The sequence below is a fragment of the Pogona vitticeps genome, chromosome 9 (genome assembly GCF_051106095.1).
Source record: "Pogona vitticeps strain Pit_001003342236 chromosome 9, PviZW2.1, whole genome shotgun sequence".
Taxonomy (NCBI): domain Eukaryota; kingdom Metazoa; phylum Chordata; class Lepidosauria; order Squamata; family Agamidae; genus Pogona; species Pogona vitticeps.
The window spans coordinates 10,360,364-10,388,341 of record NC_135791.1 but is presented as its reverse complement, the minus strand read 5'-3'; the positions used below and the strand labels follow the sequence as shown (position 1 = coordinate 10,388,341).

The following is a 27,978-nucleotide window of genomic DNA, read 5'->3' as shown; positions in this document are numbered from 1 at the left end:
TAATGAGCTAGCTAAGATGATCACTGCAACTACAGTTCTCATTGTTCTTCAGAAGTAGATAAAAGAACTGGATAGATTTTAAACCACTTTGTTTTTCTAGATATAAAGCAAATTCCTTCTCACCTATTTCAAAACTCCTTGTTCCTTCCCATAAAAGGAAAAGAAATCCTTATCAGGGGAGTTTCTCCAAGGCATTTTGGAACGTGCCATTTACAATGAAAACTATGATTCGTTTGGGTATAAACCAGCTCCTTATCTTACTGGCCAAGACTCTGGTGAGGAAGGGAAAGATAACAAGGAGGAACTAGCAGCTGCAGTTAAAGCTACATCCTAGGATAGTCAATCGCAATCCAAAACCCAATCACTCTGATTCTGCCCAGTGACTAATATGGAACTAACTGTAATTGCAATATTTAACTCTGAATGATGGCTGGCAGTTAACTGAAGCAATGTTCTACAAGAACCGGACCATGGTCCACAAAAAGCCAGGTCTTGCCAAGTTCATTTGCAGCTGGTTCCAACTGGCTTGGATTATATTAGCTGCAATCTTCTGGAAGATGGCCCCAGAACACATCTTGCTTGAAGACTGATTTGCTATCCCTTGCTCTCAAGACGCAGCATATCCAAAGAGTAGATAAGGCGCTTTGAGAATTCACAGAAATGGCAGCTGTGAGAACAAGGCTTCAATATCATCAAGCACCATCATGTTGAAGCAATTCAAGACAAGATCTTGTAAAGCAAGAGTTCTCAAGTCCTTTGGCTTTGGAATTAACGCATAGAAGGCCACATGGGGAAAAAAAAATCATTGCTACATGATATTGCAATTAATATTTTGAGTACTGGAAGAGAAAATAAGGCACGAAGTGATTATCCGAAAGCAAGTTTACAGCAGAATCAAACTTGAAAGACTGCAAAATAATCCATCATTCTCCAAAAGGTACCACTCATTCCTGCTGTGGACCAGTGTCTATTTTTTGTTGTTTCGCTTTTAGAGTACATCTTTGCCACCTCTCTTTCAGGGTCTTTTAAATCTCAAGTTAAAATGTAAGACTGTACAGACAAAATCAAGTGGCATCATACTCATCGTTTACAAAACAGGAACTTGCGCAACGGCCTCATTGGCTCCTGCACACCCCATAATTAGACTTCTCAGCAATATACTTTCAGTAGAGGGGCTCCAGATGAATCAGTCTCTGTCTCTTGGTAAGAAGAGCCTCTGCTCAGTGGAGATCCTGGGGTTGGTGGAGAAAAGGAAATGCTTTTTTTAAAATATGCCACATTGAATGATACACACAAGGTAGCAAAGCCAGGTGAATACATAAAAGTTGGATCATTTGACTGTAACTAGGCCTCTATAGAATCTGCATTCCAAAAGCCCACTCAAAATTTTTGTAGGGAACAAAATAACGTGGGAAACTTTAAATACTGAATTGGAGAAATTTCTTTTGGTTCATGTTCCTCCACAAGGCTGAACTGTGAAGCCTATTGTTATGTAAAAGCTTTCCTCAATATGGTGCTTTTCCATCGTGTTTCAACACAGCTACCATTAGGCATGTTGGCTGGGGATGGTGGGAGTTGTAGTCCAATGCATGTGGAGGTCACCGTATTGAGGAAGTCTGTTACAGGACACAAATAGGACATTTTGCTTGTAGCAAAAATGACACTAACCAGGTGCCCCTTCACCACCCATAGTGATTTAAAATATATTTGAAATAGTACACATTTATAGATGTAATCTGTCAAAATAATAAGTAGAGACCCTAAAATTTTCTCTTCTAGAAATGGCATCCATTCATAATGTACGGTACAGTCGTGATATAGAAGAAAGGATGTTTGTATTTATATAAAAATTGATTATAATTTTTTTAAAAAATCTTGTTTCTGCTTGCCATAGAAAAGGAACAAAGCTCAACAGACTACAGTGGCGCCTCGCATAGCGATGATAATCCGTTCCAAAAAAATCGTCGCTATACGGATTCGTTGCTATACGGGGCAAAAAAGCCCAACACGTTTAATGCATTCCTATGGGCAAAAAACTCACAGTTATGCAGAAATCCTCCATATGGCCGCTGTTTTCGCTGCCCGGTAAGCGAGGAAAGGGCGCAAAAACACTGCGGGTGGCCATTTTTACCTGGCGGCCATTTTGGAACCGCCGACCAGCTATTTTAAAAAAACATCGTTATGCGAAAATCAGTGAAGCGAAACGCTTACTGATCAGCAAAGCGATGTTTTCCCATTTAAAACATCGTTATGCAATCACTTTTGCGATCAAAAAACCCATCGCTATGCGGATTCGTCGTTAAACGAATCGCTCATTATGCGGGGCACCACTGTACAGAAATCCTGATCAACACTCTGCTGACTAAGATTTCTCTACATGTTTTAATGCAGTCCTAACAACTCACTTTAAAGCCAAATAAACAATGGCCAACATTCTTAGCCAAATCCTGAGCTCCTCCATTGCAGCTGTGGATAAATTGTTCCTAACCCTTTTTACAGCAAGCACAAGATCCCACATAATACTGAAGAATGACACCGACCATTATTACATCAAGCTTAGAAAATGTGGCTCAACTACAAGCTATTATAGGCAGAGTTTGAGAAAGTTAGTTTTTTTGCCTACAGTTCCCAAAACACTCCAGCAAGCATAGCCTGTGATAGGCTTTTTTGTTGTTGTCACAATTATGTGTCTAAACACAGATTAAAATATACCAGTGGCTCAGCACATAGCCTTCAGTTTGACCCGAAGAACAATAGATGGCTGGATCGGGTGAGGGAGAACTCCACAGACTGTGACCTTTTGTAAAGCAAGGGTGGTCTCAAGTGGATCAGAATCTATTGCTAGAACACTTGGTAACTTGCAGTGGATTTGCAAAGATTTCCAACTCCCACTACAGCACAAACAATATGACTTTCCCAACCATACTCAGGTGGATATCAAGGAATGGATTTTTCTGTGAAAGGACTGTGAGTTCAGCCCAGCCCAGCAGTGTTATTGAAAGCAAACTCTTAAGTCCAGAATATGCTCAGAGGCACTCTATTCTTAATTCTAAGTGCGTGTTTTGCTCTTGGCAGATAGAGATAGCGGGGGATCCTGGATTCTACTGATAAATGAGAACAATCAAGAAGCCTGAAGGGTGCTTGGATTAAAGGCATTTAATCGCTTAATTCTAAACTTATGCCAGTCTCTCAGAATGTCAAACATCTGGCTTGATTTGTTGGACCTTGCAAAAAATGAAACCAAAAAACGAAATATTCTTGTCAGTCTGAAGAAGCCACTTGGATGAGTAGCGAAACGTCTCAACCTAACAAGAAAGAAGTCCAGTCGCCATGACTCAACTTCTAGATAACCACACCTCGATGAGTGAGAATCCACCGAAAAAAAACACAAAACAGTCTTGGTGTTTACCTACCTATTTTAAAGTACCTGAGAAAGGGAAGGAAAAGGTGTTATCTTTGAAAAGAAAAAGGATAGAGGTAGATGACAATGCCGTATAATCCAATGCAAGCATGTCAGCCTTTTCTGAAGTCTGCAGCCATGAGGGCTAGAACCGACCTTTTAGTAAGCATAATAGAACCCTGAGATTCTTTGCATCCCACGTAAGGAGACAGGTTCCCTTTTTGAGGGATGTTACGTTACAGTTGTTATGTTACAGATAAGCCATCTTTAGAAAAGGGAAGAGGTGCACAGGACCGGAGCTACCACTAGGCGAACTAGGCACAGACCTGAGAGGGGCGCAAAACTGACCTCAGAGGGGCGCAGAATTGAACTCAGAGGAGCGCAGAACTGACCTGAGAGAGGCACAGTTTTGTACAGACTAGTTTCTTGAAAAAAAAATGAAACTGAAAATTTATATTTTAAAATGTTACAATAAATCCCACAACAGTGCTATGGAATATAATTATTACAAAGTCTTATAATTTTTTTTCTATATAATGCAACCCAGGGTCATTTCATAGAAAAAGGGCATGCAAAACTTGATATTCTGTGGTACTACTGAAAAGTTGTATAGTGCTAACAATGAATTTTTTTGAAGTTTGTAGAATAATTAGCCCTTTTTGGTCCTATCATGAATGAACATTTGCGCAGAGTTAAAAATGAAGAAATGATGGTTCACTACTTGGGAAAATATATCCAAAATGAACTTATACAACTTCTAGCAGATGCTATAAGGCAGAAAATTTTAGCAGATATAAAGTCAGCCAAATACTATTCAGTTATTCTGGATTGCACAACTGATGTTAGTCAAATGACAATGATTGTATGTTTTGTCAATGTGATCATACCATCAGTTCCTGAGATGTCCAAACCTGACGTCATGGTAAAAGTACATTTCTTGGGATTTGTTCCACTAAAGGAAACTACAGGTGCCTTTATGACAGAAACTGTTCTTGGACAGTATGAGCAAATGGGATTACCAATTGAGGATCTGCATGGTCAAGGTTATGATAATGGAAGTAACATGAAAGGTGAAGAAAATGGTGTACAAAAGAGAGTCCTAGACATAAATCTATGTGCCTTTTTTGTGGCCTGCAATGCACACTCTTTAAACTTGGTAGTCAACGATGCCACTAAATGTTGTCTAGAAGCAACAAGTTTCTTCAGTTTGATTCAACAGATCTAACTTATTTCTCTGCATCGACTCAGCTTTGGCAAATTCTAACTAGCCATGTATCAGGCATAACTGTTAAGCCACTGAGTCAAAAGAGAACGGAGAGTCAAATCGATCCTTTGAAACCCCTGAGATATCACCTTGGTAGTATATATGATGCTTTAATAGAGATCTTTGATGACACAAGTCTAAAGAATTTATCTGGAAATACTTCTCGAATTGAAGCGAAGGCTCTTGCTGATGCAATTTGTAAGTTCAAATTTGTGATATCCCTTGTTACATGGTACAACATTCTTTTTGAAATTAATTTTACAAGCGAGCTGTTACAAAATAAGGAAAATGATTTAAATTCAGCTACAAGCCAATTGCAAGTGACTAAGAATTACCTGGTGGGCTGTAGGTGTGATGCGGGCTTTCAACAAGTTTTGATGGATGCTACTGAGATGACAAAGGAGCTAGAAATACTACCAGACTTTGAGACAGAACAAGTTAGAAAAAGGAAAACAACAAAAAAAGCAGTTTGAGTATGAAGCACAAGAGTTTGAGGCACCACAAGATCCAAAGCAGAAATTCAAAATAAGTTTCTGTTATGCTGTCTTAGACACCGCCATGCAATCTGTTGAAGAGAGATTCCAACAGTTGCACCAATATAATTCCTTGTTTGGCTTCCTTTATGACAGATACAATATCCACAAAAATGTACTGAGTATGTACTTGAGGCCTGCAAGAATTTGGAAAAAATCATTGATGCACAATGGAAACAAAGATAGTAATGCTGAAGATCTGTGCTGTGAACTTATAGCAATAGCTCGAAGACTTCCAAAGTACAGTGGTGCCTCGCATAGCGAGGTTAATCCGTTCCGGATTAACCTTCGCTATGCTGAAGCATCGTTGAACGGGGCAGGGATTTCCATTGCAATGCATTAAACATGGTTTAATGCGTTCCAAATGGGCCAAATACTCACCGTTCAGCGAAGCTTCGTAATGGCCGGCAGCCATTTTGGAGCCCTCGCCTCGCTTAACGAGGGCGCGAAAACGCTGCGCGCGGCCGTTTTGGGCCATTTCCGGGCTTCTGGCGGCCAGCTGATCGTCAGGCTTCGTTTTGCGAAGATCGGTAAGCGAAACGCTTACCAGTCTTCGCAAAGCGAATTGTGCCCTATAAGAAAAACGTTAAGTGATTGCATTAGCGATCCGAAAAAACGGATCACTATGCGATTTCGTCGTTATGCGGTGCGCTCGTTAAGCGAGGCACCACTGTATATGCCACCACAAGTAGTTCTCTTAATAGTATTCACAAAAACTCCTGGATAGTGTACCTAATCTTTCTGTTGCTCTAAGGATCCTTCTCACACTTCCAGTGTCAGTGGCTAGTGGTGAACAGAGTTTCTCAAAGCTCAAGCTTAGAGAAACATATTTACGCTCAATTATGCTGCAAAATAGACTAGTTGGTTTGGCAACTATATCAATTGAACATGCCGAAGCATCAGCCATTGACCTGAAGGAATCAGTGACAAAATTTACGAAAGAAAAGGCACGCAAAAATGAGGTTTTGATGTGGCAAAAATAGAAACATTTAAGAGACTACAGTTCATAGGATTATTCAAAATGATTTGTGTGCTAAAACTGTTTTGTATTTGAGAAAGAAAATTGAAGACCGTGTTATTACTTGTTCACTCAGTTTTTAAAAAAAATAAAATTTTCACAATTTCAACTTTTGTACTTTGTTTTTCCTACAATTTGTCTGTTTTTGAAAAATTGGTTGGGGGTTTGTGCAAGTAGTTAGTCTTGACTAGGTCACAAAAAGCCTGGCACCGGCCCTGGACGTGCAGAGTAGATGTTACTGTCACAACAGGATATTTTTTCAAGCTAAAAGGCACATTTAATTAATGGTTGGCCATCAAGACATAAGCATGTCCTTTCTTTTTAATTCTGAATTTTCAGATATGAAAGTAGGCATGGGATTTTCATATTCTTTGGACTCCACCTCCCAGAAGCCTACAGGAATTCCCTCACGAATTCTGGGGGCTTTAGCAAAAAGAAAAGAAAAAACTCTCAGGTGTTTTGAATCATGAACAGCCGAGGAATAAAGTTTCCATCAGACATGATACATCTTCGTGAAGAAGGACAAAGTGGATGTCCGCAACATAGCTTTGCGAGAGCAACAACACATTAGGAGTCTGGTGGTCTCCTTGCCCATTGTGCTCCGTACAGACTGCTTCTCAGGAAATCCAGAAAGATTTCAGTTGTAATGACAGGATATCTGTAATGTCTAGTTTACCCCTAAGACTACAACCTGCTCTCCACAGCAAGGATTTTTAGAGGTCCCCCTCCCCACACCCAAGTATTCTGCTTTTGGGGAAATTTATATGTAGGACAGAACTCAGAATCTGAAGAATCTCAGCTACCATTTTAAAAATAAGAGCAAGTTCCCGGCCCTTAAGGCTATGCAAACAGGCTTGAAAACATGCAGGCAACACCATGAGAAACATCAGAAGCCAGTAGAGGATGGAGCACCATTTCCAGCAGTTCAAGAGCAGAACTTCCATACCTTGTACAGTGCTTTGCCTCTCTCCATGGCTAGCAGAAAAAAAATAACATTACCAACAAATGCTTTTGCATATATTAAACAGGTCAGCACGCCCATAATTGGAAATATCTGCTGTGTTAGGGGTGGGACGTTTATGGCACTGTATAATATAAATGTTTTTAATTCATCCGTAGGGGCCTCTTATTTTGCTTTAGTAGTGTTTAAAACCAAACATGCGAAAATCTGTATAGAAGTATTTGCCTTTTAACTTATACTTCCTCCTTCCTTACATACAGCACTGAAAGAGTAAGTCAATAAGGCCTTTCACATTTAAACAAAAGACTCAAAACTCAACTGAAGCTCTCTTTCATTGTAATCTGTGTGCTTGCAGCAACTGCCGAAGGTAAAGGTTCCCCTTGACATTTAGTCCAGTCATGTCCAACTCTAGGGCACGGTGCTCATCCTCGCTTCCAAACCATAGAGCCAGCGTTTGTTCAAAGACAATCTTCCGTGGTCACGTGGCCAGCGCGACTAGACAAGGAAAGCCGTTACCTTCCCACCATGGTGGTACCTATTTATCTACTCGCATTTACATGCTTTCAAACATGATTTGTGTTTATGAAAAGGGGGTTCATGAAAGTTCCTTGTTTCTTTTGAGTTCCCTCTTTCATGGAACCTTTCAGCCCCCTCTCCATCTCAAATTACCTGAAAATGGTTTCATCCAATAGCATCACAAGGGCTGTCAGCTGCCAATCAGAATGCCTGAGGGGAGGGGGGATTTTGAATCTCTAAAAGGGCTTGGAAACCAATGAGGAGTGCTCTTTCTTTACTTCTGTCATTCCTTCTGGGTGGAATTACTGTGTGCTTTGCTCCTGATACCATCCATTGCAGAATGCTGCCTGCTTACCAGTCAAGTCTCTATTCTAGGTCCTTTTTTGTTTGTTTTGTTTTTTCTCTCTTTATTTTTGTATTTTTTGGGGGGGATTTCTCTCACACACATTTCTTTGGATTATTTTTGCTGCTGCCAGACAGCCTGCCTGCACTAGCGTGCCTCCTTGAGATTATTTTTTGGATCCCCACCCATCCTCAATTTCTTCCAGGCTTCTTTCTCCCTTTGGTTATTTGTTTTGAGTCCTTTCTTTATTTTGCTGCTGCCTGCTGGATTCAAACAGAATAATTTTTTTCTCCTCATATTCTAGTAGCCTACCATGACGTTTAAGTCTGAGGGTGCAGGGAAGGGAAAGCAAACTTTCCAATAGTGGAAAGTGCTGGATTAGAAACTCAGTATGTTTATGCCGTGTATGCATAGTTGTTCTTCCTTGTTGCTTTAGCAGAAACGTATTCATTATCCCCTTGTGCAAGCGGAAGTCCTAGACAGCCCGTTATCTATTACAGCTAGAAAGAAAATGAAATCTACATTGCCTGAGGTGAAACCAGAAAGCTACTACCTCAAGCTAAGTTTACAAGATTGCGGACTCCATTTTGGAGCTTACTTTAAACCAGAGAACCTGGTCTTAACAGACTTGACAATTTTTAAAAAAGAAATTTCTACTTCTTTTGCATCTGCAACCCTCCATAATGCCCAGCCTGATGAAGGGCCCTACAGGACTTGAAAGTGTTTGTGGGATTTTGGTGGTCTAATACAGGTACTGCCCACACTTGCTTTTGGGTTATGCGGCCACAGACCGCTTCCTTGACAAAAGCTCCACTGGAAAAACTTTAGGAGCAGAACCAGGACAGAAGAATTGGGGCTAGTGGTTACAGCCCCATTCTCCCAGGTCACAAAATGATTGACTGTATGAACTGTAAATAAGGACACAATAAATAACCACCCAACTGTTTCAGTATAAATGCATTTTAGTTAACAATTAATAGTGTTCCTGGAACAATCTTCCTAGGTAGCAGAATTAGAAGTGTCTTCAGGGCACTCCTGAGTCTCATATCACTCTTTTGGACAAACAAAAGCTAGATTCCGTTTATGAAGAAAGCTTACCTGCATGACTATATGCCCCACACCTCATGTTCCTGGCTTTCACATCTGCTGTGGTTTCTTTAGATATCTGAACAGACAAATCTGGAAGAAAAATAAGGAAAGGGAGAAATTTGTAGGGGCATGTAGCCTACCACACAGGACCATTTTACATGTTCTACCATGTGTGACCAATCCATCTTCGTAGAGTACACATTTTCTATAGGCGCATAACAGTGAACTGTAACAGATCATTGCTTTCTGATAAATGTGTATTTGATATCTATGCCAGGTTGTCTCTTTCGTCAATGGTCCAGAGGTAAATTCTGAAAAGCAACAAGTATTAGGGCAGCCACAGCCCCCAAGGAGAGTCCAGAAACACCAACAGATGTATTGATTAGAGATGGGGGTTTCATATTTGTGTACGAATGCTAAGCCCCCCAGCACAGGTGGCTAGCCTGATTATCTCCCACCCCCCCCCCAGACCTTACCGCATGGCACACATGGCCAGTGTCGTCTCCTATGCCCCAATCGTGGCAGTAGCTCAGCGGCCACAATCCTGCCTCCCTGCTTGCCCAGCCATTCCACGGATGAGCAGAGAGACTCATCTTCCCACCCCCTTGCCGGAGTGGGGCAACGGAGGATGCTGGCCATACACAAGTAGTAGTCCAGTAGGGTCTGGGGGTGGCAGATAGTCAGGCCAGCCACCTGTACCGGGGGGGGGGCGGCGGCTTAGCATTCATATACATATATGAAGCCCTCATCTCTAGTACTGATCTATATCAAGAATCCACAGACTCATAGAATAATAGAGTGGGAAGTATATCTGATAGATGGTTGTCTAGTTTTCTCTAGAATTTTCTCCAAGGTTGGAGCCTTCACCATCTTCCGAAGTGATTGGTTCCATTGTCATACTGCTTTAACAATACATTTTTCCTGATACTGAACCAAAATCTGGTTTTCTGTACATTGAGGCCATTATTATGTGTCCTGCAGTCTTGGGTGATTAAGAACAGCCCCTCCTCTGGATGACTGTATTTCAAGTATTCGAAAAATGTTATCATATCTCCCCTCAGTCTTCTTTTCTTAAGGCTAAACCTGCTCAGCTTTTTCAATCTTGCCTCATAGGTTCTGGTTTCGGATCTCCTAATCATCCTTGTTGCCTTCCTCTGAATTTATAATAATCTTATGATCTTAGACCTGAAGAGCTGGGAGGGACTCTTTAGATCATCTAGTCCAGCCCCTGCCAAGGGGGCACAACGGGGGAATTGAACTCCCAGCCTCTGGCTCCACAGCCAAAGACCTAAACCACTAAGCTACAGACATCCTTTCTTAAAGTGTGGAGTTCAGAACTAGACACAGTACTCAGGATGAGGCCCAACCAGTGCCAAATTCAGGGGAATTAGTACCTCATGGGATTTGGAGACTATACTTCTGTTAATACAACCTAAATTAGAATTTGCCTTTTTTGCAGCCACATTGCACTGTTGGCTCATATTCATCTTGTGATCTACAATAATTCTAAGATCCTTTTTGTATGTAGCAAGGAGTTTCTTACTACAATCATTCTTCTTCTTTTTGTAGAGTGTGGATTCAGTGACTCTGCTTGACAGAGTTTCATCTTCTCTCATGTCTTCCTGTAGGATCTCCTACGTGTCTTGCTCTGCATGTTGTCTGTCAGACTCTTCTTAAAGAATCGGAAAGTGGTTTTGCAGATCCACTGGTGAAGAGTGTCTTCAGAGACCACTAATATATAACTCTCTTCCTTTGTCTCCCTATGCTTTAATCTCTTCCTCACGTCTCCTCTCTGTCAAATCCCTGGGGTTAGCCTCAGTTCTATTCCTCTGCTGTGCTGTTAGGAGTCAGTAAAGAGAAAACTACTGGAGCCCAGTAGTTTTCATTTCCACCTCAAGGAGGCTTTTCATAAAAGTAATGGGTCTTAATTGCTCATTCAATACCATACACTCTCAAATCCTCTGGATGAAATCCTGTTGCTTAGCACAGTATATCACAACTGAAGTAAGCCCACTGAATCAGTGGGGAGTTGGTTGGGCAACTCCTCCATAAGTTCCACTGATTCAATGAACCTACATTAATTGTGACCTACAACACTAAGCAAGAGGATTTCAGCCTGTGTATGACAAGATGTATATCTCATCATGTGTTGGTGCCAGTGAAAAATATATTTCACCCCTCTACAGTGTGGAACACAGCTAAACTCAAGAGGGACCAGAGAAGTCTGAGGGGCGGTGGCAGCTGATATCATTGTTCCTACAGTTTGCCCAAGGCCACACAAACTAGGTCTTCTCCTACAGGACTCAGCAGGGAATTGAACTCCGACTGCCTGGTGTTCTGACTCACTGAGCTATCTAGCTCACTATCTTTGCTGTATTACAGCACAAGGGCCAGTCTTGGTATCATGTGAACCTTATGCAACCGAACACACTTATTTCAATTCATAATCGACCCTCTCACTTTCATCAGTTCTCATCGTGCAAATTACGTTGACATTATTTCTCCAGACAGAAGACTGAGGGCAAGAGATAGAAATCTGGAATGCAAATCCAGGGTTGGCTTGGGATTTTGACTCAAGTTGCTCACATCTGCCTAGTTTCTCTAATCTGGCTGCTCTGGGAGAGTTCATCATATGCTTACAACAAACAATTTCCTTATGAAAGTAACTGCAAGAAAAATTTTACTGATGAGCAGAAGATCATGTGATGGTATGAGAGACAGAAAAAGCCTACCTCCCATATTTACGTGATCCATCTAAGGCAAAGGTGAGCTACCTTAAATGGGGCACAGCTCATGGCCCATTGACTGCAGGGTCCCTCTTAGGGGTATTTTTGTGCATACACACCCTACACTCCATACCATGCAAATTTTAATTTTAAAATAATTCGCGAAGAGAGTCTCTTTATGGGGCATGGAAGCAAATTTTGACATGTTTTGAGGTATCCCCAGTATACCTCCCAAATTTATTTTAAACATTTTTGGTGGCAACAATGCACAAGATGGGCTTCAGTCAAAAACTTCAACAAAAGAGAATTTATTAAAAACTCTTGTAGCAACCAGCTGCCTTTGGCCCCCTTATTGGGAGAAAAAGGGCCTATAAAACAAACCATTACGTATTATTATTTATTTAAAAATGTAAATTAGCTTATTTGGCCACACTCCCCTCCCCCCTTAGCAATGCAGGATGACTGGGAAGAAGCATGCAGTTTAAAGGGCAGAAAGACTACCAAGACAGACAGAGTCCAAATCAAGAAGAGCCCTGTTGGATCAGACAAAGGCCTATTTAGTCCCTTACCCCAGTGGTCCCCAACCTTGGGCCTCCAGATGTTCTTGGACTTCAACTCCCAGAAATCCTGGCCAGGAGAGGTGGTGGTGACGTCTTCTGGGAGTCGTAGTCCAAGAACATCTGGAGGCCCAAGGTTGAGGACCACTGCCTTACCCTTTTTCCCAGCTGCTTTGGGAAAGCCTAAGAACAAGACATGAGGGCAACTGTTCTCTCCTGCTATTTTTCATTAAGCAACCGGCACAGAATCTCTGATAATTGAGTACAGCCATCAAAAGTGACAAATAAACAGTGACACTACCTTGCCAGTTAAAGTTTGGCTCTTTAACTACCACAGTCTTTTACAAGTGTAAACAGCTGGGGGAAGGAGCCATGAAGTTCAGATGTGGGAAAGGACCCTTCAACGCAGAAGATCCTTCAACCAGGAACTCCTGCTTCCTCAATCTGCACACAGTATATAGGCAATGACACACAGGATGTCCGCAGAGGGCCACAGTCATAAAGTTATTTATTAATGGCTAAGACGGTTCCAGAATTCTATTGGTGGTCTATGTTAACATCAGCAAAATGGACTTAAGTTGCAGCTGCAAATATCTGTGAAGATTCTCAGTCACCAGGTGAGTTTATCTGGAAGTTGAGTCATGGCAACTGATGACCAAGATGTACTCATTTTGGACCGAGAAGATAGGTGGTTTGAGAGAGGGGTCAGGGAGGTCCTACATGTGCATATAGAAAGTCCCTCATCCAACAGGGGTGGAGGCCTTAGATACAATCTGTCTCCTACCGTGTTTCCCCGAAAATAAGACAGGGTCTTATATTAATTTTTGTTCCAAAAATCGCATTAGGGCTTATTTTCAGGGGATGTTTTTTTTTTTTCATGTACAACCATCGACATGTATTTAAATACAGCAAATATAGTCATGTCATCTTCTGGTTGCTGCACAAGGGTGGAGGGCGGGGTTTCACTTAACTGGGGCTTATTTTTGGGGTAGGGCTTATATTACGAGCATCCTGAAAAATCATAATAGGGCTTATTTTCAGGTTAGGTCTTACTGTATTTTTGGGGAAACAGGGTATTTATAATGCTGCCCTTTTATACCTCCCCAGAAAGATCAGGACCACACTCACCAGAAAGACCACTGCTAACAACTGTTAACGACCCATGACAAGGGGGGGCCAGAGGACTGCAGAAGTCGGATTTTCACTCCCCTTCCCCTCCTGCCCTTTGTCCAACTAAGGAGCCTATTCAGACCAGGGAGAAGTGAAACCAATGTGGAGGATATATCAGGGGTCGCCTACCAACTCTCCTCAGACTGAAGAAGCTCCTTGGATGAATAGCGAAATGTTTCAACCTAATAAGAAAGAAGTCCAGATACCCATGATTCAATTTCCAGATTGCAGCTGCAAACTGTCACTAATTAAGAAGGTGCTGACAGCATTCTTGAGCAGGCAATCCAGGAATGCAACCAGCTCTCCACTGATTAGCAGGAATTTGCCACTGAGATTAAAGATTGAACTTAGATAAGCATCAATTGTCAGTAAGATTTTGTTTTATCTCCATACGGTCAGTCTGCCTCTCAGAGCCAGTTCTGGGAGAACAAGTGTGGAAGTCTTTGTGCTTGAGTCCTGCCCAAGCCCTTCCAAAGTTATCTTTCATTGTCCACTCTGGGAATGGGGTGTTGGCCTAGTTTTTAAAGCATTTTCTGATGCAGGCAGGGCACTTTCTATCAGCCTTAAAAATGAAGATATAAAAATGGCGATTTCCAAACTCTAAGCAGCCCACAGAGGGGACTGGGTCACAAATTTAGCCCCTTTGTTCCTTCAACTTGCCCGCCCCGGTGCAAAGTGTTGTAGAACTCCACCTTTGCAGCCAGAGAGCCAAAAATGAGGCATTATCTAAAGCTTAATTGCTACATGGCAGGATTTTAGGGTGGTTGCACCACGAGGAGCGGAATAACGCTGCCCATTCTAGTCGCAACTGCTCCAAATTGCCCCTACAATACATTGCAGTTAGAGTTGGAAAAAACACTCCAATTGGCTTTAGTGGGAAGAGCTTGTTACACCTCATTGCTGAACATTCAAAGATACAGAAAGCACAGGCGAGGAAGCCCTAAAGGGCTGCCCTCTGGTCTGCCTCTTACAGAATCATAGGATCATCGTAGGGTTGGAAGGGACCTTGGAGGTCTTCTAATCTAACCCCCTGCCCAAGGCAGGAGACCTCATACTATCCTAGACAGATGGCTGTCCAATCTTTTCTTGAAAACTTCCAGCGATGGGGCACCCACAGCATCGAGAGGCAAGTTCTTCCTTGTTTAAATAGTAAATAGTAAAGAAATGGGATTGGAAAAGGAAAAGGAAATGACATGCAGACACTAGAACACATAGCAAGGTAAGAAGAATGAAGCAAGGAGAAGATGTGCCTTCGATCCATGGGTCACCTCGGAAGAAACCCTGGGAAGGAAGCAAAGTGTTTTCTGCAACAGAACTTATTGGCTGCTTCACTGTGAACGTAAAGGTACTTTAAAGTAATGGCCATTTGTTGCAGGGAATTCTAGATGTTAATCAGGCACTGTCTCAAATACTACTTCATTTTGTTAATCCTGATCTTCTGGCCAAGCCATGTGACTGTGGGACTTAATTTCATAATACAGTGGTGCCCCGTATAGCGAGGTTAATCCGTTCCGGATTAACCTTCGCTATACGAAAACATCGCTGTGCGGGGCAGGGAAACCTATTGGAACGCATTAAACTTAGTTTAATGCGTTCCAATAAGTGTCTAAACTTACCCCCTCCAGCGATGTTTTCGCTCCGGCGGCCATTTTGGAGCCGCCGATCAGCTGATCGGCGGCTCCAAAATGGCCGCCGGATGACCCGAAATGGCCCCTATCAGCGTTTTCGCGACCTCCCTAAGCAAGGGGAGGGCGCGAAAACGCTGATAGGGGCCATTTCGGGTCATGCGGCGGCCATTTTGGAGCCGCCGATCAGCTGTTCGGCGGCTCCAAAATGGCCGCCGGAGCCCCAATCGTCGCAAAGCGAGTGCGGCGATTGGGGCTGATCCGTATAGCGATCCCCAAAGAGGGATCGCTATACGGATTTTTCGTTAAACGGTGCACTCGTTAAGCGAGGCACCACTGTAATCTATTCCTCTCAACACCATAATTTTATAAGCCCCTCCAAAATCTCCTCTCCTCCTTCTGGTCACTTGATCTTTTCCCACTCAACTGAAAAAGTAGAAATGTTACCCACTTTCTTGAAAAAAAAAAAACACCTGGAACGCTAATCCTTTCACCACTCCAGTGATCCCTTTCTGGCACTCTTCTCTTTGTCCTGTTACTCAGTGGTCCCCAACCTTGGGCCTCCAGATGTTCTTGGACTACAACTCCCAGAAGCCTTCACCACCACCTCTGCTGGCCAGGATTTCTGGGAGTGGAAGTCCAAGAACATCTGGAGGCCCAAGGTTGGGGACCACTGTTGTTACTCTCCAGACGGGATGGAGATTGATACATACCTTCTTCACTGGTGAGTACAGAAGCCAACATGGTCTCGTTGCCACTGTCAGGTGGGTTGCCCCGGTTGCTGTTCTCCTCCGGACATGGAAGGGCGGGGACAGAGACACGAGGGCGGACCCTGCTCTTGCGTGTGCTGATGCGAATGATCCCCCGGACCAGTCTACATTCAGCATCCTGCTCATCCAAGTGATAGTCCTGAGTGATGCTGCTGATGAGGTCTGAGATCTTGTTGGTTTTCTCCAGGAAAACCGTGTCCGATGTACATTTGGCCAGCTCATCAATCTGGTGGACGCTGAAGAGCTCAGTTAGTTTCTTGAAGATCAGGACGTCAATGTCTCGACTTGACATGGAACTGTTCAGCTCACCAAACTCGAGATCCGACTCATGGAAGGAATAATGTTCCTCGGAGTTTCGCTGGCTGCTGGGAGGGTTCTGCTTCTCTACACTGGCCCAAGGGCTCTTTTCTGACAGAGGTTCCTTGCAACAGGAATCCGTGTCTGTGTACGAGCTAGGGCTCCGGTTTGGATAGACTGGGATCCCTTTCAGTTTCACATCTGGGTAGCTGAAACTGCTACCCACTGGGATTTTTTTGGTTCTCTTCCCATCATTTTCAGGGCGGGAGCTGTTCTCTGGACTGTTTGACAAATGCCCGTTGCACTCCCGGTTCTTGGTGTCCTCTGTCAGTGACTCGTTATATGGGTATGAGATGCTGCCTCTGCAGTCCCTGAAACAGCCCCCACAAGTCACAATGCAGCAGAAGACTGCTTTGTAAGCATTCCAGGCCTGGGACAGAGTGGGGCAGCACATGGTGTGAGGGGTCTCTGCAGGGCCAGAGATAAAGGTTGCTGTTTCTCCCTCTCTGCCATTGGAATCTTTGGGATCAGCTTTGCACGACCTCCGATCCCGCATGGCCTTGCGAGACTGCTTGAGGTCAGGGCTGGAGCCATCGAACGCCTCCAGGCTAATGTTGATTGCCCTAGGGGAGTGGATCTTCTGGGAGACAGCAACATCTGGAGCAGGCCGGTGGTAGTCGGTTAGGCTTTCACAATGCCCTTGTCTCTTTCCAAGCATGACTCGCCAGCCTTTGGACTCCTGTTTGGCCGGTGGGGGGGGGGAGGTAGGGAGGGAGCAGGGTACACAAAACGAATTAGATCAGATCATATTGTAATCAGATTGACAAGAGTCTCAAAGCACCCAAAAGACGTTAATTATAGCAGAAATGGCTAGCACCAAAACTGTATTCTTTTTAGTGCTAGATCAAGACCATTTCATTTAAGACATAAGACATAAGACATAAGAAATTTATTTGTCATTGCGCTCACAAGTGGGTGCAACGAAATGAGGTGCTCTTCCCCAAGGTAAAACTGGACAACACTACAAAAAAAAGTTAAAATATACACAACTTTCACCATCCAAATATAGATACCCCGTTTTTGCTCAGCAATTAAAATTCCACCAAAAACCTATGGCCCCGCATTTAAACTCAATACTGCACTTGGGTAAAAACTGTTCTTGAATCTGCTTGTCCTTGCTTTCAATACCCTGAATCTCCTTCCTGATGGTAATAGTTTAAAGAGCTGATAGTTCCTCATCATCTTAGAACTGCACAGCTGGAAGGGGCCCCATTGAGTCCAACCCCTGTCAAGGTGACCCAGTGGGGAATTGAACTCCCAGCCTCTAGCTCTGCAGCCAGAGACCTAAGAGAGCGAGCCAGCAGTTTGCACAGGCACTAAACATTTAATTATACAGTTTCAAACTGTATTTTTTTTAATGCTGGGTAATAATTTTAAGCTCTTGATTTTACTGTTGATATTTACATTTTGCAAAACACTGCAATTTTAGTTTTTTTTATACTTTGACATGCAATCCTCTCTGGTACAAAGGTATGGCATGTAGATTTAAATAAACAATACTACTTTTGTGGACTAGGGCAGTGGTTCTTAACCTTGGGTCTCCCAGGTGTTTTTGGACTGCAATTCCCAGAAACCCCAGCCAGCCCAGCTGGTGGTGAAGGCTTCTGGGAGTTGCAGTCCAAAAACACCTGGGAGACCCAAGGTTAAGTGCCTTTATTGAACCACAAAAAAAAAAATCAGACTAACACACAAATACAAAGTGCATTGGCATGCCCATGGGCAGAAGGAAAGGAACAACTCTCAGATTTGTTTACCAGCTCCAGCTTCTGGTGTCATGCTGAATTCCTGCTCTAGAGAGTTCTCAGCTTTTAAGAAGACCCTTTTTTCTGAAAAGGGTAGGTGTTTTCCAGGTATTTTGGATTTCAACTCCATTCAGTTCTAGCTAGCATGGTTAATAGACAGGAATGCTGGTAGTTAGAGGAGAGGACTAGGCAAGGTGGACTGCTATAGTGTGTGTACCAAAATCCTTTGAACCCTATCTCAGTTTGGGAATGGCTCTGAAGAAGGTGGGGGAGGGTTGTCCTGTGATCAAAGCGGAGATGGAAACTGAACATTGAATAAAGTTTTGCAAAAGAAGAAATAATCACAAAATGTCGCAAGATAAGAGAATCATGCAAATCAGCTTTGATGGTCTCATTTTTACAAGGTTAAGTTTTCACATTTGCTGAAGGGCAGAAACAGGATTGCCTAAGAAAAAAATCTCACTTTTTTTTGTTTTTGTTTTAATAACAGAGTACGTGTAGGCTTTTTTTTTCACCTAATGCAATGAATTGGCTCTGGACAAACAAGGGGGGGCACATGCCAGAAGCAGGAGGATGAGCTCTACCGACACTCTCTCTCTCTCTCTCTCTCTCTCTCTCTCTCTCTCTCTCTCTCACACACACACACACACACTTTCAAGGCATCATCCTCTTTTCAGAGCTGTGACTCAAGAGTACAGGTATCACTGTAATTCCCATGTCCTCTATCTGATTTTCTCCTCATCGTCTTATATCACATACCTTTCACTTTGCCTTCTTTGGGATTAACGGAGACTCTAAACAGATACTTCATCCATTTCACAAGTTCCTAGATTCAGGGAGACAAAAACGAAGACTTTAACCAAGGAGAGTCAGGCAAGCTGGGAGAGCGAAAAAGACAGACTTCTGTTCCCAATGAATTTAAATTCTGAAACAGATGGCAGCAGAGAGAGAGAGAGAGAGAGAGAGAGAGAGAGAGAGAGAATGAGCTTTATGACTAACCAGTTTGTTGCAATGTGAGCTTTTATGGATCTACCTAAGACACAAGAACATTTTTCCAGAGCGTGTCCAAAAAAACTGGACTAAAATCAATGAAAGCTCACACTGAAACAAACAGGTTAGTCTTAAAGATGTCACAATACTTTTGTTTTTGCTGAACCCCACACAGCTACCTAAATGTTGTCCTCTACAACACTGATTCTTAACCTTTGTTACTCAAATGTTTTTGGACTGCAACTCCCAGAAGCCTTCACCATCAGCTCTGCTGGCAGGGGTTTCTGGGAGTTGCAGTTCAAAAACACCTGAGTAACAAAGGTTAAGAACCACTGCCACTCTAACCATTCTATCACACTGTATACAGTGGTGCCCCGCATAGCGAGGTTAATCCGTTCCGGATTAAACCTCGCTATGTGAAATCGTCGCTAAACGGAATGTAAAAGCCCATTGGAACGCATTAAACATCGTTTAATGCGTTCCAATTGGCCCTAAACTTACCGTTCAGCGAAGTTTCCTTCATAGCGGCAGCCATTTTCGCGCCCGGTAAGCGAGGGGAGGGCGCGAAAACGCTGCATGCGGGCATTTCGGGCGTCAGGCGGCCATTTTAGAACCGCCAAACAGCTGATCGCCCGACTCTGGGAGGTTTGGGGGGTTGGCAGCAAGAGGAGAAGAGGGAAAGTGGGGGGGGGAGGACGCGCGAACGCGCGGCTTCCCTCCCTTCGGCTGCCTGCCTTGCAGCCTGTTTTGGTCCCTCGGGGCGGCAGGAGAAGGACGAGGAGGAAGAGGACGCGCGAACGCGCGGCTTCCCTCCCTTCGGCTGCCTGCCTTGCAGCCTGCCTTCCTCTTCCCGGCCAGCGCGGCCCCGCATCACTCTCGCGGCGGCGGCGGCGGCGGCTCCTTCCTGGCACCCTTCGGTAAGCGAGTTTTCTCCATATGGACGGATGCTATGCCTCCGCATTAGCGATCCCGGAGAAGGGATCGCTATGCGAATTCGTCGTTATACGGTGCATTCGGTATGCGAGGCACCACTGTATTTAAGAGCATTTTTTTTAAATACAAGCGTCTCCCAAGGCCTTACTTTTCAGAGGAGAAGTGTCTATTTTTATGAGCTTTCAAAGAGCAGCCCTCCATTTCTTTTTTTTTCCTTTGGGGCAATGTGGAATAATAAGGATGGAATAAGCCAAAAGCCACACGTGAAACATTTTGCTTTGCAAGGATGTGAGAGAAGAGAACAAGATAGCAGAGCTGACCCAAGATGCATGGCCGCCTAAAATGGAGCATCTAACTGTGCCTATCAAGTTACAGGGACCAAGGGGAGTCGGATGATTGCACCACCAGGGAAAGAAATAACCACAAATGTTTGTCTTTGGCAACAAAGATACAACAGTTCATTAGCAATTTATTACCCTTTCAAGGCACCAGAATCAGTTGCCTGAAGCAAAGAACGCACTCCGCCCAAATAGAAAGCTAGCCTTGATTCATGCATACATTCATGGAAGGTTCAAAGCTTGCTTAGGAAAAAGATTGGAGGTTATCATACAATAACCAGCCACTGTTTGCATGTGTAAAGAATTCCAGAGCGATTCTGTCAGATGTTTCTGTCACTTACTGGCTGCAATCGGTCCTAGCCAAGAGAGGATGCTGGAGCAGGGAGTGCCAGTCCAGCAGTGTTTGGAGAGCATACTTTTTGCCCACCTCATTTCACACAATCGTTCAAGAGAACAGTCACCAGGCCAAGCTTCTGAAGAAGATTCCTCCTTAATGTTATGTAAGTGAGGAATACAAAATTAAGACAAAATGCATTTGGAAAGGTTCTGACATTAAGACATGAAAGATTGACTTTCCACCCATACATTTGCTATAAAAATTACTACAAATAGCCAACCAGATGCCTATAGCACTAAAGGTCCATTTACCGTCACTGGGATTCTACCACACTGAGGAGATCCTCTTCCTTCAGTTACAAGGCACTACTTAGAATTTGGCTTCAGGTGAGTGTTTTGTGTGGTGTGTCATCTAAAATTATTCCGCAAATTTTCTGATATAGGGCTCAACATGTTTCTTGGAGCTACTGCTCCCACCCAAAACCAGCAGCCATGCCCGTTGACATATGGCTACAGCTGATGAGAAAGGACATTGTATATCGCTGAGGTGAAACTTGACACTAGCCCACCTCAAATGGGTTCTTCAAGTCTGCATTTTCCATCTTGGAACCTTAGTTTAACTTCTTGCTGGTCTGGCCCCAATGATTTTTGGAACTTTTCTGGTTTTGCCTCAAGTTCTGCAATGTCCAGCCTAAAGAAAAGTCCTAAGGGCTCCCAAGGTAATCGCTGGAGTTATTTGATCTTCCAATAAAGATATTACCCAATCAATATTTTAGATTTTCAAGTTTCTAGTCAGCTGTAGAGAGCGGACATGTGGGTGACTTGCTGCAAATGCTACGAATTCTAAGAAACTCCAATTAATTCCAGGACAAATAAACTATTCGCCCAGGGTTCATCCATTTTTGACAGTATGAAGAGGCAGCAATGGCTTCCCAGGTATGAAACTCATGTACTCAGGAAATGACTGCTTTCTGTCTCTCTTAATACATAAGAGACAAGGCGGCAGTAAGTGTGTCATTGCTTCCTGTCCTTGCAAAAGATACTTCCTTGCATGATACCTCCTTCTGCATCTTAATTTCAATGCCTTACATTTACTAACGGTTTGCTGAAGGTGTCTGAGGAGACCAGATTTGGCTTGCAAGCTTGGCAGTTAATTGTCCTTCATTAGGACAATCTTCTAAATGACCATTTAAAAAGTGAATAATCGAAACATAGACTAGTCTTGGCTGATTTTTTAAAAAAAGGACTGGATACAAGGGAAGAATATTCCATGCCTATATGCTCCATCTGGCCACTTCTAGGAAAGTCTGTAAGATAGCTAATGAGATTCAACTCTCTATGCTACTTTTTTTGCCATATATAATGGCTGAAACCCTGTTGCTTAGCTTAGTGAGTGACAGTAGAATAGGCCCACTGAATCAGTTGGAATGTGGCAAGTCAACTCCTCTGCAAGTTTATTGATTCAAATGGGTCTATTCTAGTTGTGACTTAATATATTAAAGTAAGTTGCAACTAGAGTAGACACATCTGAATAAGTGGAACTTACACAGTCATAGACTCACCAACTCCTCACTGATTCAATGGGCCAACTCCAGAAAAATTTACACCACAACGATAATTCGTTCCCCTGAAATCGCTGTTAAGCGAAAACATCGTCCAGTGAAAACAGTTTCCCCATTGGAATGCATTGAAACCCATTTAATACATTCCAATGGGGAAATTACCTCATCGTCTAGCAAAGATCGCCCATAGGGGAAGCCATTTTCTGAGTGCCGATCAGCTGTTAAAATGGCTGCCCTGCGAAGCATGGGTCCGGAAAACACAGGACAGCTATTTTGCGCAGCCAGAAAACATAGTCGTCTTGTGAACAAACGGTTCGCGAAGCACAGACCTAATCATCGTCAAACGAAAATCCCCCATAGGAAACATCACCCTGCGATTGCTATAGCGATCGCAAAAAAGTCACCGTCCTGCGGATTCATCATACAGCGGAGTCATCGTCTAGCGAGGTACCACTGTACTGTGTTAAGCAACAGGATTTCAGCCAACATCTGCTGGTGAAGATAGCCATCTAACTATAGCAGAACTTCTTCCATTCCTTCAGAGGTCATCACTAACTGTTGCAAAGATTCTACGTATCGCAGTCCATACCTCCAGGACTGTGTGAAAGGGTAGCAGAACCTGATTTGGAGGCAGGAAAAGTTGCCACAAAAGTTATTTTAAGCTTTTTACATCCTGTTTTCTATCACTTGACCATGGCTTCTAGACAATGGAAAACAACACATATAACACTACACCAAAAACACTTAGAAAAAGCCAACAAACCTTTGAGCTCACAGGGCAATGATGTCACTAAGAAATATATTTTTGTTTTCTGTATTTTTGTTTTTGAATTCCTCAAACCCATGCACGATGACTTATTATGATCTGAGTCAGTGCTATCATCCTGGATGGGCAGAGGCTATATAAGGTTTCTGATAGGGGCCCAAACCCTAAGCTGCTGATTTCCCCTATCATGAGGGAACATAAGGATATTTCAGGATGCAGCTGATTCAATATGTGAACAACCTTTTTATTTGACCCTCAAATTGCCATCCCATATGGGCAGATCATCAGCACTGAATAAAAAGGCATAGGATTGCAGCTTGAGGAAACTTTCTTTCAGATTATGCACATTTCTGGCATGTAAGAGGGAAAACCCTAGTTCTCCATCATCAAAATACGATTTAAAGTTAAACCTGCCTGTACTATGTGCAAATGATATACTGTAAATTTAAAAAAACAACACCTCTGCATCTTCATAATCCAAACTCTGATCTACGAAAGCTTTCATAAATTAAACAGATTTATATTTATATACTTTACACAATTTTAGTACAGAATTGAATCATCTGTTGTAGGCATTACGTGTCTCAGTATCTCATGTGACATGGGAAAAGAAAGATATAGCAATGTTGTGATAAAAGGGATGCGTTTTTAAAAGAAGCTTTTTTTGTTTTGTTAAATGGCCATTTAAAAACGACACACTTCATGGACAATCCCTTAGCTGGATTCTAGTGTTTCAGCAGCATTACTGACACACCTTCTAGCATATTTTTGAAGCCTTAAGGGCTAAAAATCTAGAGTCAGGATGTTCAGTATGCTGAACTGTGCACAGATTATTAATCGCTCTACTTGCACAATGCTGTGGCATTAGGGTGGCTCTGTGTCTTACTTTACAGAGCATAGTCCTTGACCTGAACAGCTGTACAGTCAGTCCGTGTCTACTTTGAGGATGAAGGATTTTTAAGACATTTTAAGAAAGGGAGGGGCCTGCATGTGCTTATTAACATTTAGCACCTGGAAAGTAAACTGAGCAGCAGGCACACAGATCACCTGGTCACAACAAGTCTTCCCTACTCTGAGAAGATGCACTGTGTTTCTATTTCAGTTGCAGCACTACTTCTAAACCTATAAATGAGGTTATGGAGATTTTATTTAGATCTGGGATTTCCATGATTATCTTTGGGGCACTTTACTCTTCCAGGGGGCCTTGCACAACGGTTAAACTGTGTGGCTAGACCATAAAGAAAGCTGATCACCGAAGAATTGATGCTTTTGAACTGTGGTGCTGGAGGAGGCTCTTGAGAGTCCCCTGGACTGCAAGGAGAACAAACCTATCCATTCTAAAGGAAATCAACCCTGAGTGCTCACTGGAAGGACAGATCCTGAAACTGAGGCTCCAATACTTTGGCCATCTCATGAGAAGAAAAGACTCCCTGGAAAAGACCCTGATGTTGGGAAAGTGTGAAGGCAAGAGGAGAAGGGGACGACAGAGGACGAGATGGTTGGACAGTGTCATCGAAGCGACCAACATGGATTTGACCCGACTCCGGGAGGCAGTGGAAGACAGGAGGGCCTGGGGTGCTCTGGTCTGTGGGGTCACGAAGAGTCGACTACGACTAAACGACTAAACAACAAAACAACAATAAACAACACTTTCCCTGAGATCCCTGAGATGACATCCCTATATAGGGAGAGGGAGTGCTTCTCCCTGTAACATTCAATCTGACCGCTCACTTAGATCTGCTTGGACGGGCCCTCCTCCATATCACACCATTAAGAACAGTTTATTATGTGGAGCCCTGGGGTAGGGCTTTCTTGGCTGCAGCACCATGACTGTAGAAGGCCCCCTCCTTGGAGGGGAGCGCAGTCAGTGCTGACACGGGCATCATTTCAGTGCCAAGCCAAAACATTTTTATTAGAGCCTTTGAGTACTGAGAATAATGGCCTGCATAGATTTTAATGCAATGGCTTTAAAGTTTTAACACGTTGATTTTGTGTTCTGGACAGTTTAATTGTTTTAAACATATGTTTTTAAATGGTTTTATATGGCTTTGTAAGCCGCCCTGAGATTCTGTGGTATAGGATGGACTATAAATGCTTTAAATCAATCAATCTCCTGTCTGCAGACTGTCCTGCCTGGTAAGGCTCATGCATACAGCCAACTCATTGACATTGAATCCTACAAATATTCACTCAGAAATAAGTTCCACAGTGTTAATGGGGCTGTCTCTCTAGTAAAAGTGCCTTTTCAGACTGCAATGCAAGATTGTGCAGGATTTTTTCTGCCCACTGGTTAACAACCACTGCAGTTTGGTTTTGCTGCTTCCATAATCATTTTTATTCTTAAAAGAAAAGTTAATGCGTTCTTCAACCTAGTTGCAGCTACGTTAATAATGTTTCCAGATTCACACTACAAACATATACTTATGCAAGAAATATAGGTGTTTTGGTGCTTGAAGCAAAAGACCTGGACTGCTCCCTCTTCAGTCGCTGTTGGCTAAACTTACCGAAAATGACTGGATCGGCAGCTGAATCTTGCTTCAGCAATAATAACAGGGCAACATATTTCCCACGGCTCCCAACAACAGTTGGGGGCCCCAGGACAGGCAGGCCATTCAACATACACAGCATTGTTCTCCAACAGAAGGAAATGGTTAGCGAGGGTGCCCCATCATCTCCCACCTACTAGTATTCTCACCTGTCATTTCTAAACTAATTACAGAACAGCATCTTCTTTCACACCAGAGGGCAGTGGGCCAGTCTGGGGATCAGGACAAGCCATGTGGCATACACAGCTCTTCCCAGCAGAGGGGTAACAGCAGGGGTCTCGGCAGCAACAGCCAGGACATCATCACAATGTTATATCCCACCTCTGCTATTGGAAGTGGCTACCACACTTTGCCATATGGCAGGGCTAGTTATATAGGACATACAGCTGGAGTAAAAGCAGTGATTTAGACTGGTTTTGCACACTGAAAACCAAATGTGAATCAGTGCAAATAAAATAAAAATAAAACTTCCATCAGAGGAAACAAGAATCTGTAGTTCTGTGGGCAGACAAATGCTTGAGCAGAATAGTCTTTTCAACACACCCACTACTTACAGCTATTAGATACAGATACAGGAATGCCCAGAAGAACACAAATGCATAGGGAGAATTAAGGGCTTTGCAGGGGTAATGAGGTAGAACTTAAACTAAGCTCAAGTCAGGGTGTCCTTGAGCATCAGAACAGTTAAGGTATTTAGCATAGCTGGAGGAAGGGTGACTTACAAAACAGGCAATGAGGCAAGAATGTGTTGAACAAACAGATCTCCCTGTTGGATCCAATTTGCAAATCAGGATGGAATTATCTGGCCAAACCCTTGCTCTTTGTCACCTAAAAAGATCCTTGATGGAATTACCCCTAACCAGCCCTACTATCACTGCCCAGGAGAATACACATCTGCTCCATTATTAATGTAATGTCCTGCTCTTCAGTAACATTTGTAAATAAAATAACCAGTGCTAAGCAATGCCTTGTAGAACCAAGGACACATATTCATACAGGCCACATCCCAAGTTGTCTTAAATGCAAATGAACACAACACAGTTGCATATCCCATACAATCCAGGTGATCCCAATGACAGCTACAGAGGCAACATTAAGTACATGCTCTGCATATTCTAGGATGAATGCAGAAAACTGGAACAAAGAAATGTTAGGAATGCAACTTTCAATTCAACATATGTGGCATGCCTTCTTCACAGAAGAGAGTGAAAAAAAAAAGATTGACAGTAGACATACAGTATTTTAAAAAGTACTTGCAAGTTGAATTAGATGGATTGAGGAGTATATTGTCCACAAAATGTAGCCATTCCCACTATTTCAGGCGTTCTAAAATGGAGATCACATAAATTCAAGGAGGATATCCTTAGGTTATTAGTCACTGTAGAGATATAATACTGCCCTTGCCATAAAGGGTATATCCCTCAATAAGAATTGCAGGGGATCACGAAGAAAATGGTAGTTGCTGAGGATCTCCCTAAATACATCTAGTTCGCCAATGTGGGAACATCACACTAGAATGTAGAGGATTATTCTTTTTTATTTACAACTACAGGCTGTATTGGAGACCCACAGAACACTGGGGGACAGACAACGCTCGACAACTGACCTGTCAAAGCTAAAACTTCAACAGCTATGTTATGGGTGCCACTCCGCTCTTTCTTTCTCAGGTGCAATCTCAATTAAATACATAATAGTCCTTGCAAACACCTCGCCTGGAAAAAGGGGGGGGGGGCGAGACAGGCAAGCAACTCCTGCGTTGGGATTAAGAAGTGCGTTATTAGATTAATTTTCACTCCGGGTAGCAGAAAAACTTTCGATTTCTCTCCCCCCCCCCTTAAAGGGTGCAATGGCAAAGCCACTGAAAAGCCTCTCCTGGCTTTCTCTGGAGAGACGGCAGGTATAATGGCAGGTGAAAGGGACGTTTCTGGACTTTCTCGGGAGAACAGCAAAAGGAAAAAAAGGATTACCTGGAGCGCGTCCCGGGCGACCCTTCCACGCCCCAAAGGGACTCCGGCCCCGCAACCGTCCCTGCGCGTCGGTCAGAGCGAGGAAGGCGGCTCCCCACCGGCTGGGGACGGGGCGGGAAGGCGAGGGACCCACGCGAGCGACGGGGAGGGGAGGCTCCGGGCGGAAGGAGGGGGCGGCGAGCGAGGCAGGCAGGCATCGAAGGGAGCCGGGTCCCCCCTTCACACCTGGGCAGCACCTGGAGGCAGGTCGGGGAGGGGCGCGCGCTCTGCCCGCGGAGGTCTCCCTGGGGCCGCCCTGACCTTCCCACCACCGCAAAGAGGACCCCTTCGGCCCCGGCCCCCAGGATCAGCCCTCTCCGGCCCCGCCTTAGCATTACCTGCCCAGCCAGGTAAACGGCGTCGAGGGCCCCGCCCTCACCTCAGCCCAGGTGAAGCCACGTGACGCGACGGGCTGCCTAGTGGGACAAAC

The 27,978-nt window shown here is 43.6% G+C and overlaps 1 protein-coding gene across 2 annotated transcripts; it reads right to left on the bottom strand.

Moving 5' to 3' along the window:
- Nucleotides 1-87: 87 nt before the first annotated feature.
- KDF1 (keratinocyte differentiation factor 1) lies at nt 88-27,978 on the bottom strand. Of its 2 annotated transcripts, none has more exons than XM_020778200.3 (5): nt 27,887-27,978; nt 18,831-18,897; nt 15,916-17,008; nt 9,134-9,214; nt 88-1,232 (listed from the first exon to the last, which is right to left on the bottom strand). In XM_020778200.3, the coding sequence occupies exons 3-5, from the start codon at nt 16,985-16,987 to the stop codon at nt 1,150-1,152; spliced, it is 1,236 nt and encodes a 411-aa protein (XP_020633859.3). In that variant the 5' UTR covers nt 16,988-17,008; nt 18,831-18,897; nt 27,887-27,978; the 3' UTR covers nt 88-1,149. The 2 variants fall into 2 exon arrangements, with proteins under 2 accessions (XP_020633859.3, XP_020633860.3); XM_020778201.3 differs by lacking the exon at nt 27,887-27,978 and adding an exon at nt 27,510-27,541.